The 16,720-nt window shown below is 36.0% G+C and overlaps 2 protein-coding genes across 12 annotated transcripts in view; both read left to right on the forward strand.

Moving 5' to 3' along the window:
• LOC127952830 (N-acetylglucosamine-6-phosphate deacetylase) overlaps positions 1-16,718 on the forward strand; it is a 154,202-nt gene extending 137,484 nt beyond the window's left edge. For 2 of the 5 annotated variants that reach the window (XM_052551667.1, XM_052551663.1), the window contains exons 2-12: positions 4,598-4,687; positions 4,944-5,080; positions 5,219-5,358; positions 5,998-6,052; positions 6,519-6,731; positions 6,818-6,906; positions 7,113-7,257; positions 7,395-7,502; positions 11,239-11,307; positions 11,434-11,535; positions 16,188-16,718. In XM_052551667.1, the coding sequence (XP_052407627.1) occupies positions 4,605-4,687; positions 4,944-5,080; positions 5,219-5,358; positions 5,998-6,052; positions 6,519-6,731; positions 6,818-6,906; positions 7,113-7,257; positions 7,395-7,502; positions 11,239-11,307; positions 11,434-11,535; positions 16,188-16,261 (1,215 nt within the window). In that variant the 5' untranslated portion in view covers positions 4,598-4,604 and the 3' untranslated portion in view covers positions 16,262-16,718. Of the gene's footprint in view, positions 1-3,663; positions 3,791-4,497; positions 4,688-4,943; positions 5,081-5,218; positions 5,359-5,997; positions 6,053-6,518; positions 6,732-6,817; positions 6,907-7,112; positions 7,258-7,394; positions 7,503-11,238; positions 11,308-11,433; positions 11,536-16,187 lie in introns of those variants that run through there. The other 3 variants (XM_052551666.1, XM_052551664.1, XM_052551665.1) reach the window with 3 other exon arrangements.
• The window catches only part of LOC127952811 (Fc receptor-like protein 5), a 140,874-nt gene that overhangs the window by 36,426 nt on the left and 87,728 nt on the right, over positions 1-16,720 (forward strand). The window lies entirely within an intron of this gene.

Here is a 16,720-nt window from a genome sequence, read left to right on the forward strand (position 1 = left end):
TTAAGTTTATTTAATTTAGTTGCAAAGACAAAATTTCCACATTTTATTTATTTTAAAATGTTTATACATTTTTAATATGGCCATACTGGTAATAAAAGACTGTAAAAATGCAGCAAAACAAGTTATCTTACAGTGGAAAAGTAGATAGTGAGACATTAATGTAATTTTACAGTAACATACTATTAAATGTACTTTTTATGGGAGTCTAAAAGAAAAAAAAATATTAAAATTATATAGAATTATTTTTATTTATTTATTTATTGCATTATTTTATTGTCATGCACAATGAAACTCTATTGTGAGCTGTATTCTTAGATTCCTGTACCTCCGATTCCCTGTAGTTTCTGGACCATGAGACACTAAAGGTTTGGATGGAGACACAGAGTACAGATACACGGCCTTCAAGTTTGAATCAATGATGCATTTTATCCACAGTCTATGATTTCATCACTTCAAATTAACCAGTTAGCTCACTTCTCAACCTCTGATCTATAATGAGCACTGAGTTTATGCCTTAAAGATCGACATCACTTACACCCCCTTAAAACATCCGCTCACACACACCACACAGTAAACACATGCACCAACACACACACCTCACCCTCGCGGTTTCATAAATCGAATCATCAGGTCAAGCATGTCAGAGCGGTCTTCAGTGAGGTAATGCTTGAGCTCCTAGACAGACCAAAACAAAACACATACAGAAATATATACCAACACAAATATACAGTACATGCAGAAGCCCAAACAAGAGAGAGGTCATTAGCATTTTAACATTTCATGATAATTACTCTCAGAATTCATTTGGATTTAGAGGTAATAGTTATTTAGGATATTATTTTAAATTAACTCTTTAGAAAAGATTAATTAATCAGTTCAATAATACATTTTAATATGTAATGCATTCATAATTTAATAATTTTTTGTTTGTTTTTATTTAATATTAATTTCTCATTTTATGCAATTAAGAGATTCCATGGATGTTAAAGGTTCTTCATGGAACCATCAATGCAAAATAAAGAAATGCGATAAATGTGTGAATTAAAAATTCTTAAACCGCTGCTTGATTTAATTCCTTATGATATAAAATGAAATTGTGGCGAGTGGGGCGGGGCCGAGAGGCGTGGGAACGAGGAGTGAGGCCAGGTGTAGTGATTGGAGATGAGCTACACCTGCGCCCCACCCCTCGTTCCCACGATTCTCGGCCCCGCCCCACTCGCCACAGAAATATTAAAGAAAATGTTTTTAATGTTGTGTAAACTATTAACTTCTAATAATGTCTTCTAAGAAGTCATCCCTATCTCTGTATTTTCCTATTTGTTTTATTAATATACAGCAGGTTTATTTCAGATAGTTTCGTTTTAACTGAGTCTTTGATAAATCAATTTAAGTTAATACTGAATAATTATAATTATTAATTAAAATAACAACATGACATTTATATAGCTAATAGTTTACTAGTACATTTTATTAATTAAATGATAGTATTGTAAATATAATTTTATACATTCCATTTATTTATTTTTGTTCCTTTTTACAATATTATATTTTTGTTCTGTTTTTCCTATTAAATTCAACCCTTGGTTAATTGTTTCCCTTTATTTCTTTTTTTATTCTTAATTTTAACGTTTGGTTAAATTTCAACCCTTTGGTTATAAACAGCATGCTTAAAATGTTTGTTGCTTTCTCCACTAGTGCTCATTAATGTGCTTTTTAGTACTCCTTATGTATCAGACAGAAAATGTAATTCATTTAAATGAACTATACTGCTTGAGCAAACAAACCTCAACAACAGAACAACTGCAGCATAGCCTCAAATAGCCTGATGTGTTGTTTTGGTAATGAAGAGAGTTAGTTTGATCGCTCTATTTTTCTTAATGTGTGATATTGTGAACGAGAGAGTTCAGCTGTCTGACACAGGTTAGAGGTTGGTGGGAAACGACGGCCATGTTTGGCTCTACAGGGCCGTTCCCAACAGTAATGACGCAGGTGCGAGGGATTTGTGTCTGACGGTAAAGCTACGAGCTCACGTCTGTCCTTTGATATTAATGTGCATTGAAATCAATGTGCAGCCTCAGTGCACACGGAGAGACTGAGATAAAGTAACCTGCGCTTGACTTTGTTAGTGTCAGTGGCTTACAGATAAATGCTTCTAGCTTCAGGAGGGGGTTAAGGCCAAAATGACAAACAAAAAGAGGATGCTACTTGGGAGTAAGGGAATCCAACTTACCTAGCAAACAAAAACATCAAAATAAACAACATGTCTTTTCCCTGACTTCCTCACTGTTTCAAAAAAACCCCGAGAAAAGCATGCATTGATAAAATAAAAGTGGCAACCACCTCCTTACTGCGTCTGCAGGCAGAAACTAGCCGGTACAACAGGCTTTCTCAAAGAAACACTAATGCTTTGAGCACACAATAGTGAACAGATACGTCAGGCTTTCTTAAAGAAGCATTAGAGCCTAGAGCACACAGTGTGAGAAAACAGACAGACCTAACTCTCTCTGGAGAACAGTCCATTCTAAGGCTGTCAGTCGATTCATTTAAAAATATATATATAATTAATCGCAAACTAAGTGTGAAATTTGAGTGTGAAATAGCCCCCCAAAAGATCATTCAAACCTATTATTGTATTAAACGTTTAGGCTACAATGGCCTAACATAAAGTATGGATTCTATGAAACATAAAAGAAGATAATTTGAGAAACGTCTCAGTATTTTTTGTTCATCCAATAAAAGTCATATTGACTAAAACAGTTTAGTTATATAAACAGTATTTAAAATAATTAGAGTAAATAAGTAAGTAAATAATTAGAAATTATTATTATTATTATTATTTTATATAAATGAAATGACACCCTAAAGAAGAAACTGAAACTACCAGCAGATGGCGGTAAATCTCTTCATGATTCGATTCAGAAAACGGTTCTGCGGTGACTTTTTAGGCAATATTTTCTTTGATAAAATTGAACAAAACGCACAATATTGTGTTTAAATTTTGCACAACATTGACTTTTTATCTACTGGATTTTTGTATAAATTCACATGTGCCCTCGTGTTCTTCGTGAAAAAAAAAACAAAAAAAAACACGGAAATCCTGTAATATAGCTCATCATATGAATAAATATGATACAAAAACTCTTTTTTTTTTTTTTTGCCCCAATATCCTGCATTTTTAGGGCACAACTGCATATATGGAGTGGTTGTCCTGCATCATATTAGTCAACTGTATGAAATGTAAGATTCTGGGTCCGGGCCAGTGCATTAATTGAATTAAAATATTTTAATTACCTGAATATAATTACGTTAACGCGTTAAACTGACAGCCCTATATATATATATATATATATATATATATATATATATATATATATATATATATATATATATATATATATATATATATATATATATTGCAATTAATTAATTCATGATTTACATGATATACAATTACAAATACAACCAAAGGATACATTATGATAAATATGATTAATGATAATATCAAAGGTTAGTATAAAAAACAAAATGTTTACAAATTATACATTTTACAGCGTTCACATTTTTCATACATTGTTTTTAGATATTTTTGAGCTTCTGTCCTAAAATTAAAATGTATTTAAATATACATATCTGTGTCCGCGGTTTAAAACCAAAACACGATTGGAGCGCGTGTGTTTTAGCCACGCCTCCTCATCAGCTGACAGCGCGCGTGACGCATTGATTGTGCTGACTTCCTAGCGAGCACGACACAAGCAAGCGGAGCATCAGAGTAAAAGTATGTGAATTAACGGTAAGTGTGTTTATCAAACTACAGCCGCTGTCATGTCCCTCTCATGAACTGGTATCTGTATGATGAGTGAATGAAGAGTTTGATCCGTGCTTCCGGTGTTTTTGTTTACCTTCTGCTGTAACAGTGTATCGTTAACTGTGTAAAAGCACCACTTGTTGTCTTAAAAACGGTGCCATTATGTGCTGAATAATAATAAGTAAGAAAAATAATTATAATCCAGATGTTCACAGATCTGGTTGTCCGTTTACATGGGAGGTTTCTTTCTGCGTAAATATGTTTGACAGTACAAAGTTAAATACTATGTCATAAAAAAAAGAGATAAAATCTGTTCAAAGGGGCAATGATTGTTAGGTCATTGTATTTCATGGATGTCGAGTCAGTTTATTTGTATAGCACTTTTAATCAAAAATTTAAAAGTACCTATTTTTGTGTCCATAATTATATAGGTGCTAAATGTAGTATATTAGCCCATATAAAGTGTGCATCATACAAGTTTTTATTTTTATTAATATTTTTTGATGTTAGTACTTTCGGTTTTACTTGCAGTCTGTTTGGGTTTGAGATGTCCAGTTAATAAATTAAATCAAAATTATTAATTTAAAAACCTTACATTACGCCATTAAATTTTCAAGTTGTCACAAATACATAATAATCACGTTTTGTTTTCTTATGGACGTATTTTCTGTTTTTATGTGGTTTTTATCAAGATGTCCAGTGGATAAAGTCAAACCAGGATGATCCACTAGCAAGACCTGATAGTTCTGGTTTCTCTCTACAGGGTATTTTTAAGTGTCAGGGTGGGATATTGGGAGAGATGCCGTCCAATAAGAGTGTTTCAGATGCCCCGATCACACAGTTTGTGAACTGCAGGATACTGAAGGATCACAAGCTGCAATGGTAACACATAATGATACACCTCTGATTTCTTTACAGTTATAATTATCATTTTTCTTAACGTAAGAAGTTTGTTGCAAACAGTACAGATTCACATGTATTCTCACATATTATATTAGACTGGCCTTAACAATGTTGGATGACATACATGTTAATGCCTTGGTGTAATTATAAAAGCTGGTTAAAACATTATGAGCTCTAATTGATTCCTGATAAAATTTTCTAAAGTGATTCTGAAGGGAAATCTGTGTGTTTGTAGGGAAGACCTGTGGGTCCGTGAGGGCAAGATTTTGAACCCGGAGAAGCTGTTCTTCGATGAGGAGGGTTTTGCGGATCACAAAGTTGACTGCGAGGATAACATCATTGCACCTGGATTCATAGATGTACAGATAAATGGTAAACAAGACTCTAAAACCAGCATAAGTCTAATGTAGAAGTACACATTGGGCTGACATTGTTACACTCACCAGTTTATCTAAAAGTCTCTGTGTGCATACTTGTAATGCTATGCTTCTCCCCTCTTCTCACTCATAGGTGGATATGGCATCGACTTCTCCCAGGCCAGCAGTGACATCAGAGGAGGCGTGGCTTTGGTGGCCAAAAAGATTCTAGAACACGGTGTCACTTCCTTTTGCCCGACCCTTGTCACGTCTCCACCAGACATATACCATAAGGTACAATCTATAGATCAATAACCACTCCTCATTAGTCTCTTGGATGCTCAAACATGCACACAAATACACCTCTGCTCTTTTTCCTTGAGATTTTATAGTATCTGATATTGTATCTAAAATAAAATGTGTTGGAATAGTTATGTTTTTGTGTTCTTATGCTTACCAAGACTGCATTCATTTGATCAAAAATACTGTAAAAACAGTAATATTGTAATAAAGACTGCATTATCTGTATCCGACATACAGTAAAATTGTAATATTATGGCAAAATCTGCAATTATTTGATCTAAAATACAGTAAAAGTAGTTATTTTATGACAAAGGATGCATTTATTTGATCAGAAATACAGTAAAAACTGTAATATTCTGACCAAGGCTGAATTTATTTGATCAGAAATACAGTAACATTTTTAATATTCTGACCTAGGCTGCATTATTGGATCTGAAATACAGTAAACAAATTAAATGACTGTTTCTGTTTGAATGTCTTTTTAAATGTAATTGATTTCTGTGATGTAAAAGCTGAATGTTTCAGCATCATAGCTCCAGTCTTCAGTGTCACATGATCCTTCAGAAATCACTCTGATATTCTGATTTGATGCTGCTAGCACCAGTAATGATGCTGTGTTTCTCTCCACAGGTCATTCCTGAGGTCAAAGCTCAGGACGGAGGACCGGAGGGGGCAGGAGTTTTAGGTAAGGTGTACACAGATGTAGTGTGCACTGTGCACACAAAATAAATAGATTTTTTTACTTTATTCAAATGTCTATTGACCTGTATTATTAAAATAAAGCTACTAAAAACAACAAAAATCTTTTTTGGTACTTGAAAGAAAATAAACGATAAATGAAATAAAGTACCATATAAAAACATTTCTGTTGTTTTGTTTTTTTGTTTAAATTGATTTACCAAAATAACTGAAAAAAAAAAAAAATTAAATATATATATATATTATAAAGAAAATTACTAGACACAGAAAAGCAGAAAAAATAAAATTAAATAAAAACTAATTTCAAACAATGATCAAAAACCATATTAGGACCTCAGTTATAATACTTAAACTAACACTGGTGTTGGTATTTCTGTAGTTACATTGATATTTTATTTCATATTTGATTTGATTAGACTTTTTGTAATGATTTTTACTCCCGGTTGTTTCAGGTATTCATCTGGAGGGGCCATTCATCAGTGAAGAGAAGAGAGGCGCTCACCCTCCGAAGTTCCTCCGCACTTTTAAAGCAGGTGGCGTGGCCGACCTGATGGAGACTTATGGGCACCTGGACAATGTAGCCATGGTAACCCTCGCACCAGAACTAGCCAATAGCGCGGCAGCAATCCGTGAACTGTCAGGAAGAGGCATTGCAGTGTCACTCGGTGCGTATGTCATTTCTTATTTCTTATTTTATTTCTAACTAGTTTCTCAACTGGCTGAGCATTTCTAAAGTGTTTTATCTGTCCAGGTCACTCTATGGCTGATGTCTCTCAGGCTGAAGAGGCTGTGCAGCATGGAGCCACATTCATTACACATTTATTTAATGCCATGTTGCCTGTTAGTATCACACACACATTAATGGAAAGGCATGCACACACACATATGCACATTCAGTGATTAGCAGGCAATTGCACACAAATACATGTTTAAAATAACATCATATTCCTAGTACGCTACCATCCCATGAAAATAAATAAATGCAATAATTTTAAAACATGAATATGCATACCGTGAACGATGCATACTATTTTGTTTTGTTATAGTTTCATCATCGAGACCCGGGCATTGTGGGATTGCTCACAAGTGATCGTGTTCCACCAGGTCGGACGGTTTACTACGGTATGATCGCAGACGGGATACACACACACCCTGCAGCGCTGCGCATCGCACACAGAGCCAATCCCGCAGGTATTCACAAACGCACACAAAACTACAAACCTGTACCTAGTAATGACTATTTATGACAATACAAAATAGTTTAATGAAATGCATGTCAGGTTTTCACTGTAGTAAAGTTATTCTGTGTGTATGTGTGTTGGTGGCAGGGTTGGTGTTGGTCACTGACGCTGTGATGGCAATGGGTCTTCCTCCTGGTCGACACACACTCGGACAGCAGCAGATAGACATCCAGGGGCTTCACGCTTATGTCTTAGGTCTGTGTCACCTTCTATCTGCTTTCAGTGTGCAGCAGGTTAACCCTTAAACTGACAGTTGAAGCAGTGTTGAGTTTGTCAATATCTATTTACCTTTTTTCCTTTCCCATTCACAGGTACTGTACATCTAAAAAAAAATAATATCATGGAGAAGTTCTTTATTTTTTGTAATTTTATTAAAAAAAGCTAACTTTCTTATATTCTAGATTCGTTGCACACAAACTGAAATATTTCAAGGTTTTTTGTTTTAATCCTGATGGTTACTATTTACATCTTAGGAAAATAAAAAAATTCAGTATCTCAGAACATTTGAATATTCCATTTTGAGCTTGATTAGTTTGATTAATTTTGAGTATAAATACTGGGTACCTATTGGGCTAGTTTAGAACATGCAACCACAATTATGGGAAAGAGTACTGACATGACAGTTGTCCAGAAGACAATCATCAACACCTTCCACAAGGTGGGTAAGCCACAGAAGGTCATTGCTGAAAGGGGTGGTTCTTCACAGAGTGCTGTATCAAAATATATTCATAGAAAGTTGATTTGAAGGAAAAAGTGTGGTAGGAAAGCTGCACAAGCAACAGGGATGACCACAGCCTTGGGAAGATTGTCAGGAAAGCTGATTCATGAACTTGAGAGAGTGTCACAAGGAGTAGACTGAAGCCGGAGTCAGGGCATAAAGAGTCACAGGACGTCTTCAGGAAGAGAGCTACAGCTGTCACATTCATAGAACCAATCCACTCCTGAACCAGAAAAAAACAGACAGAAGCATTTCACCTGGAGTAAGGAGAAAAAGACCTGGACTATTGCTCAGTGGTTCACAGTCCTCTTTCCAGATAAAAGTAAATTTAGCATTTCATTTGGAAATCACGGTCTGGTGTCTGAAGGAAGTCTTGAGAGGCACAGAATCCTAGCTGCTTGAAGTCCAGTATGAAGTTTCTGAAGTCAGTGATAAACTGCTGGTGTTGATCCATTGGGTTTTACGAAGTCCAAAGTCAATGCAGCCATCTACCAGGAGATTTTGGAGCACTTTATGCTTCCATCTGTTGACAGGCTTTATGGAGATGCTGATTTAATTTTCCAGCTGGACTTAAGTACCTGCCCACAGTGACAAAACCACTTCCAAGTGGTTTGATGGCCATTATATTACTGTGCTTGACTGGCCAGCCAACTCACCTGACCTGAACCTCACAGAGAATCTATGGGGTATTGTGAAGAGGAAGATAAGTAACATCTGACAAACAATACAGAGGAGCTGAAGGCCACTATCAAATCAACCTGGCTTCAATAACACACCAGCAGTGCCACAGGCTGACCCTCCAGGCCACGCTGCACTGAAGTAGTAATTCATACAAAAGGAGCCCCAACCAAGTATTGAGTGCATAATTAAACCTGATTTGGAAATCTTAAATTATTCAATTACTTTAATTATTTCTGTTTGGTAAATCAGTTTTTTGATTGATCTTTGAAGAAATATTCAAATTTTTTGAGATATTGAATTTTTAATTTTCCTAAGCTGTAAGTCATAACCATAAGAATTCAAACAAAAAACTCTTGAAATATTTCAGTTTGTGTGCTATGAATCTAGAATATAAGAACGAACTTTAAAATATACAGAAAAAATAAAGGACTTATCCATGATATTCTGATAATTTTGAGATGTACCTGTAAAGTCAGTTTAGAAAGTGAAAGTAATTTCAAACCATACCGAAAGGTTTGAGTTGATTGTTTTGTAATTAAACTGTTGCTGATTGTATGGTTGTTTTAGAGTATTTTTTTTAATTATTTAGTCTAATTGTTTAAATATTTTGTTATTTAAACAACTGAACAATAAGGTGCAGAGTTACAGTAATAAATAAAAATAACATATATTTTTAATGAATATATTTTAAAATGTAATTTATTACTGTTCAGTGTCACATGATCCTTTGCTATACTCTTTGATAAATATAAAGCTCCAAAGAACGGCATTCATTTGAAATAGAAAATCTTTTTATAACATCATAAAGGTCTTTACTGTCAATTTTGTTCAATTTGATTAGATTAGATTATATTAGATTAGATTAAACTTTATTGTCATTGCACATGTAAGATACAGGGCAATGAAATGCAGTTAAGCATCTAGGCAAGGCAAGGCAAGGCAAGTTTATAATATATAGCACAATTTCGAACACAATGGTAATTAAAAGTGCTTTACGTAAAAGAAAGTAAAATAATCATGAAGAACAAAAATAAAACAAGCAATTTTAAAACTTTGAAAATGATTTACTTATTTAAAATGAATTTAAAACCGTTAGAAATAGAAAAAGATTTTACATAAAATACAGTGAATACGTAAAATACAGTGCAATCAGTTCGGACATTACACGGTGCTAATTCAATAAATGCATGAGTAATGTGACTAATGTTTTAGCACATCTGATCTCTTCTGGAAGCTGATTCCAACTGCGGGAAGCATAGTAACTAAAGGCAGACTCGCCTTGTTTTGTTTGAACCCTTGGTATTTCTAATTGACTCGACCCTAATGATCTGAGTGGTCTGTTAGGTTTATATTCAGTGAACATATCTGAAATATATTTCGGTCCTAGGTCATTTAGTGACTTATATACGAGTAAAAGTACTTTAAAATCAATCCTAAATGTAACTGGAAGCCAGTGTAAGGACCTGAGGACTGGTGTGATATGCTCAGATTTTCTGGTTCTGGTTAGTTTTTGGGAAGGACGATGAGGAGTCCATTACAATAGTCCACCCTACTGGTGATAAAGGCATGAACAAGTTTCTCCAAGCCTTGGCTGGAAACAAAACTTTTAATTCTTACATTTTTTTTTTTTATTGATAGTACCGTATTTTTCAGACTATAAGTCGCACCTGAGTATAAGTCGCATCAGTCCAAAAATACGTCATGATGAGGAAAAAAAACATATGTAAGTCGCACTGGACTACAAGTCGCATTTATTTAGAACCAAGAAGCAAGAGAAAACATTACCATCTACAGCCGCGAGAGGGTGCTATATGCTGCTCAGTGCTCCTGTAGCCTGTCCCTTGAAAACATAGAGCGCCCTCTCGCGACTGTAGATGGTAATGTCATTTCACTTGGTTCATGTCAAATTAATTTTGATAAATAAGTCGCACCTGACTATAAGTCGCAGCCCCAGCCAAACTATGAAAAAAAGTGCGACTTATAGTCCGGAAAATACGGTATGCTGATTTAGTTACTGCTTTGACATGACTACTGAAACAAAGGTCTGTCTCCAGAATCAGACCAAGTTTCCTGACTTGATTTTTAGTTGTTTGACTCCTAGAGTCAAGGTATGCATTCACCTTGAAAACTTAATCTTTGTTTCCAAATGCAATGACTTATGTTTTTTCCTTGTTTATAAGAAAGTTCTGGCAAATCCAACTATTAATTTCATCAATACATTGGCAGAGGGAGTCAATGGGGCTGAAGTCATTTGGAGATAAGGCTAGGTTAATCTGGGTCTCATCAGCATAGCTGTGATTTGGTAATTCGGGAAATTGGTTCCTTCTCATTATTTGACTTAGTGGAAGCATATACAGGCTAAACAAGAGCGGTGCAATAATTGAGCCTTGTGGGACTCCACAAGGGCAGAGTTCAGTAAGGAGACAGCTGTAGGGAAAAAGCTGTTCCTGGATCTGTTGGTCCTTGTTTACACAGATTTGTGGTTCTATACAATAGCATAGCATGTTTTTATTCATTCATTCTTGATTTCAGGCACTAAAACTTTGAGTGGCAGCATTGCGACCATGGACATGTGTGTGAGACACTTCAGAGAGGCATCAGGTCAGTGTGTGTCAAGTGTGTCTGATGTACCAAGAGGAACTGGCTGGAGGTTATTCCATTATAGGACAATGTGTGTCCATCATAGAAGTTTTATGTGTGTGTGTGTGTGTGTGTGTGTGTTTGTAGGTTGTACAGTAGAAGCTGCATTAGAAGCTGCATCGCTGCATCCTGCTCAGATGCTGGGCATCAGTCACAGGAAGGGAACGCTGGAGTATGGCACTGATGCAGGTATAAATGATTTTTTTGGGGACTTATTTTAAATTTTATTTTATTTATTTTATTGTTTTATTGACTGTTGCTTCTTAAAGGAATAATTCACTCAAAAATGACAATTTGTTGAAAATCTACTCACCCTGTAGCACTCAAGATGTAGATTAATTTTTTCTCCCTCAGAACAGATTTGGAGAAATTTAGCATTACATCACTTGCTCACCAAAGGATCCTCTGCTTGAATGGGTGCCATCACAACGACAATCCAAACATGATGGATTTGTTTCTTACCATCACAGATTTTCACTACACCAGACATTGACCAATGGACCGGAGTGGTGTGGATTACTTGTTGATTATTGTGATGTTTTAATCATTCCGATGGCACCCATTTACTGTAGAAGATCCATTGCTGAGCAAGTGATGTAATGCTAAATCTTCCTCCAAATCTGTTCTGGTTAAATATTAAAATCCTTTACATCTTCGGTGACCTGAGGGTGAGTACATTTTTAGGTGAATTACTCCATTAACCTCATACACAATATTCAAAAAATCTTGTGTTAGTTGCATATTACAGCATTTCCCCTTTTACTCTGATTTCCTTATGTCATCAAATGTGTTCCTCTTTGTTGGAGAAGAATATACATATGCTGGTCATATAATTAGAATATCATCAAAAAGTTGATTTATTTCACTAATTCCATTCAAAAAGTGAAAAATTTATATTATAATCATTCATTACACACAGACTGATATATTTCAAATCTTTTAATTTTGATGATTATAACTAGGGATGCACCGAAATGAAAATTCTTGGCCGAAACCGAAAACCGAAAAAGAGAAAACCAAGGCCGAAAACCGAAACCGAAACACCGAAATAAATTATGCCAATTATTAGTACCATTGCATTTATTGCTATGACCGTGTACTAACTTTACTAAAATTAAGACATTGCAATTGCATAAATTAATATTAAAGTTTCAAAGATAATTACAATTACATAACTTATTAAAAAAAAAAAAACATAAAAATACATAATTACAAATGATGTAAATATTTATTAAGCACATTGCAACAATGCACAGTATAAAATAAAATTCAAACTAAAAATTTATCCCACTCATGTGTATATTTAATAATAATGTACAGGCCTACTGGCCTGCAGAAAGGTTTTAAAATGAACAGTTCTCTCATAAAAACAAAGTGCATTTAGGTGAAGTGCATTTGAAATTGTTCTCTGTAGGACTAGAAAGTGCATTACTTCTCCAGTTGGCAAGACTGTTATCACTTCTGCGGATGGGGACTTCAGACAGATAACCATCTAGCTGTTGAGCAGTTGAGCTTGTCATCTGCCTGACATTTGAGAAATATGTGAGAGAGTGTATTTAAATAGGGCCAGGGCATAAATAAACATTTTTATCAAATTAAAGCAGACATCTAGCAGAAAATCTAGCATAAATATGGCTACAATCTGATATTATGTATGTATATATGTTTGTGTGTGTGTATAAGAACAAAATAGCCAACGTATTATTATTATTTGAGGCACTTTCTTGCAGAATTCCACTGAACATATCAGACAACGATGGTGCATGCCACTCATCTGGTGCAGAGACGAGTCTTTTCTGCGCTCTGATCTGTCTCCTGCGCTTGGCGCTTCTCCGTCTCCACGCGGGTTAGAGGTGGGCAGATCGATACTAATATCGATAATATCGATACCAACGTTGGTATCGGTATTGATCGATACCAACGGGAAAATATCGATACTTAAGTTTCAGTTTCTCTCGTTTTGCGACCTGGCCGTGTTTGTCAAAATGCTGCTACTGTCACAGAGCAGAGCAAGCTCTCAAGAGTGCTGCTCGTGCTCGACACTGCTCTCCTCCCCCTCTCCTGTGTTGTACCGTCACGTGACTCACCACTAGCGCTACTTTCTTTTACTGTCTATGGCTACCACCACAGCAGTCAGGCGCGCGCACCGCTCAGCCGCACATTTCTAACAGCAGTCAGTCAGAGGCGGAGAGAAAGAGGAGCGTTGTATGGCTGTATTTTCAGGCCGATCTACCCTTTTTGTGTTAGCTGTGAAAGTGATACTAGTTTCTATATTTAAACTACACATAGATGTGCACCAGACTTAATTATTTTTATTATTTATTATTTTATCAATAGCTGATTCTCCAAGAGCAGTGGATATTACAAGGCGCCTATCAGAAATGATTGTGAAGGACCTGCAGCCTCTTTCCATAGTGGAAGATGTCGGCTTCAGGAATTTTGTACAAGAAGAATTTGTTTTACATTGTGAAGTAAAACTTTGTGACTTTATTTTAGAAAAAAATCCTGAAAAGAAGTGCACTAAAGAGGAGAAAATTTTTTTTATTAACATGCTACTTGAAAAGAGTTTGTTTTTACAAATTTATAAATTTGTTTTTACATTTTTTTTTTATATTTGTGAAGTAATAATTTTGTAACTTCGTTTATTTAAATAAAACAGAAGTGACCAAAAGTTGTTTCTGAACAAAAGCTTTTGTAGTACTGATTAATAACCCAAAATGCAAATCACAAAAACAATTAAAAGTCATGAAAATTCATTTAGATTTAGGTTGAAGACGCATCCACCTTAATTATTAAAAAGTATTGGTATTGGTATCGGTATCGGCGATACTGGCCCTGTATTTACTTGGTATCGGATCGATACCAAATCTAGCGGTATCGCACACCTCTAACGCGGGTACTCTGCATCCAGCGCGGCCTGGATCATTTCTCGTGCGCGCTGCCTTATTTCCGCATCCAAGTAATGGTCATTATAACGCGGATCAAGCACATTCGCGATTAAGTGCAGAGGATCCGAAAAGATCTCAGTGAGACGTGTGCTAAGAGACTCTATAAGACTGTACTTTTCTTTGTTTTTACTTCGTGGTCCGTCTTAATCTCTTTGTTAGGAGACGTTTTAGTGCTGCGAATAAAGGAATACGAAGAGAGAGACTGTTCTCACTGGTGTTAAGTGAATGTCGCGGGGAGCTCGTGGTCTTTGCTATGCAGGTGCACGTGCAGGTCGCGGTTTCTGTTTGCGTCATCACAACATTTCGGCCGTGTTGTTTCGGTGATAAAAGTCTATCGGCCGAAAACCGAAAAGGCCATTTTCGGCCGAAAATTTTCGGTGGCCGAAATTTCGGTGCATCCCTAATTATAACTGACAACTAAGGAAACGCACAAATTCAGTATCTCGGAAAATTTGAATATAACTTAAGACCAATACAAAGAAAGGATTTTTAGAAATCTTGGTAAACTGAAAAGTATGAGCATGTACAGCAATCAATACTCCTTTTGCCTGAATTACTGCAGCAATGAGGCGTGGGGTGGAGTTGATCAGTCTGTGGCACTGCTCAGGTGTTATGAGAGCCCAGGTTGTTCTGATAGTGGCCTTCAGCTCTTCTGCATTCTTGGGTCTGACATATAGCATCTTTCTCTTCCCAATACCCCATAGATATTCTATGGAGTTAAGATCAGGCGAGTTTGCGGGCCAATTAAGAACAGTGATACCATGGTCCTTAAACCATGTACTGGTAGCTTTGGCACTGTGTGCAGGTGCCAAGTCCTGTTGGAAAATGAAATCTGCATCTCCATAAAGTTGGTCAGCAGCAGGAAGCAGGAAGTGCTCTAAAACTTCCTGGTATAAGGCTGTGTTGACCTTGGACCTCGGAAAACGGAGTGGACCAACACCAGCAGATGACATGGCACCCCAAACCATCACTGACTGTGGAAACTTTACACTGAACCTCAGGCAACGTGGATTGTGTGCCTCTCCTCTCTTCCTCCAGACTCTGGGACCCTGATTACCAAAGGAAATGCAAAATTTACTTTCACCAGAGAACATAACTTTGGACCACTCAGCAGCAGTCCAGTCTTTTTTGTCTTTAGCCCAGGAGAGATGCTTCTGACGCTGTCTGTTGTTCAAGAGTGGCTTGACACAAGGAATGCAACAGCTGAAACCCATGTCTTGCATACGTCTGTGTGTAGTGGTTCTTGAAGCACTGACTCCAGCTGCAGTCCACTCTTTGTGAATCTCCCCCACATTTTTGAATTGGTTTTGTTTCAGAATCCTCTCCAGTGTGTGGTTATCCCTACTGCTTGTACACTTTTTTTCTACCACATCTTTTCCTTCCCTTCACCCCTCTATTAATGTGCTTGGACCAGAGCTCTGTGAACAGCCAGCCTCTTTTGCAATGACCTTTTGTGTCTTGCCCTCCTTGTGCAAGGTGTCAATGGTCGTCTTTTGGACAACTGTCAAGTCAGCAGTCTTCCCCATGATGGTGTAGCCTACAGAACTAGACTGAGAGTCCATTTAAAGGCCTTTGCAGGTGTTTTGAGTTAATTAGCTGATTAGAGTGTAGCACCAGGTGTCTTCAATATTGAACCTTTTCACAATATTCTAATATACAAGTGTCACTTATTGAATGGAATTAGTGAAATAAACTTTTTGATGATATTCTAATTATATCACCAGCACCTGTACTACATATTCTAGAATATATGAGGATTAAAATAACTTTTTTGTATTTAAATGTAAAATTAGTGGTAATTTTTTTTTTTTTTTATTATCCATTGGATAGATGATGTGTTCACAATAAAGTGTTTTTTATGTGAAATGCACAGTTATGCATTTTGTTTTGTAGATTTTGTAGTGCTCGATGACACACTGACAGTCAGGGAAACCTACATTGCTGGACAGCAGGTCTGGAGGAAGTGACATCATCTGGAGGACTGTCTTCTGCTGGGATCATTAAAGATTTTTTTTAATTACAATTTCTTTCTCTCTTTGGACTTGGATCACCAAAAAGGCAAATTACTGCCAATACATATGTGTTATTCTCATTAAATTGAATTCTATTCATTAATTCCATCCTGGATAAAAAAAAAAAAACATACTCCCTATATATATACAAATCTAACTTGTTGAAATGTGTAACCCAAAAAGTAAAAAAAATCTAAAGGGTCCAGTTATTTCATTAATTACCTACATAATTCAGTGCCCTCAATCTAATGTGAAACTGGACAGTTTAACCAACTGATTTCCTCAATGTTTCTGTTATGTTCTTTTTACCTGTTACCAGAATTTTTTGGTATAATAAAAATGTATGTTTGTGAATCTGAATGAGTAAGACGCACATATAACGGATGTATTAAAGATATCCAGCTTACTTGAATT

Source organism: Carassius gibelio, chromosome B3 (genome assembly GCF_023724105.1).
Source record: "Carassius gibelio isolate Cgi1373 ecotype wild population from Czech Republic chromosome B3, carGib1.2-hapl.c, whole genome shotgun sequence".
In the NCBI taxonomy this organism is placed as follows: Eukaryota; Metazoa; Chordata; class Actinopteri; order Cypriniformes; family Cyprinidae; genus Carassius; species Carassius gibelio.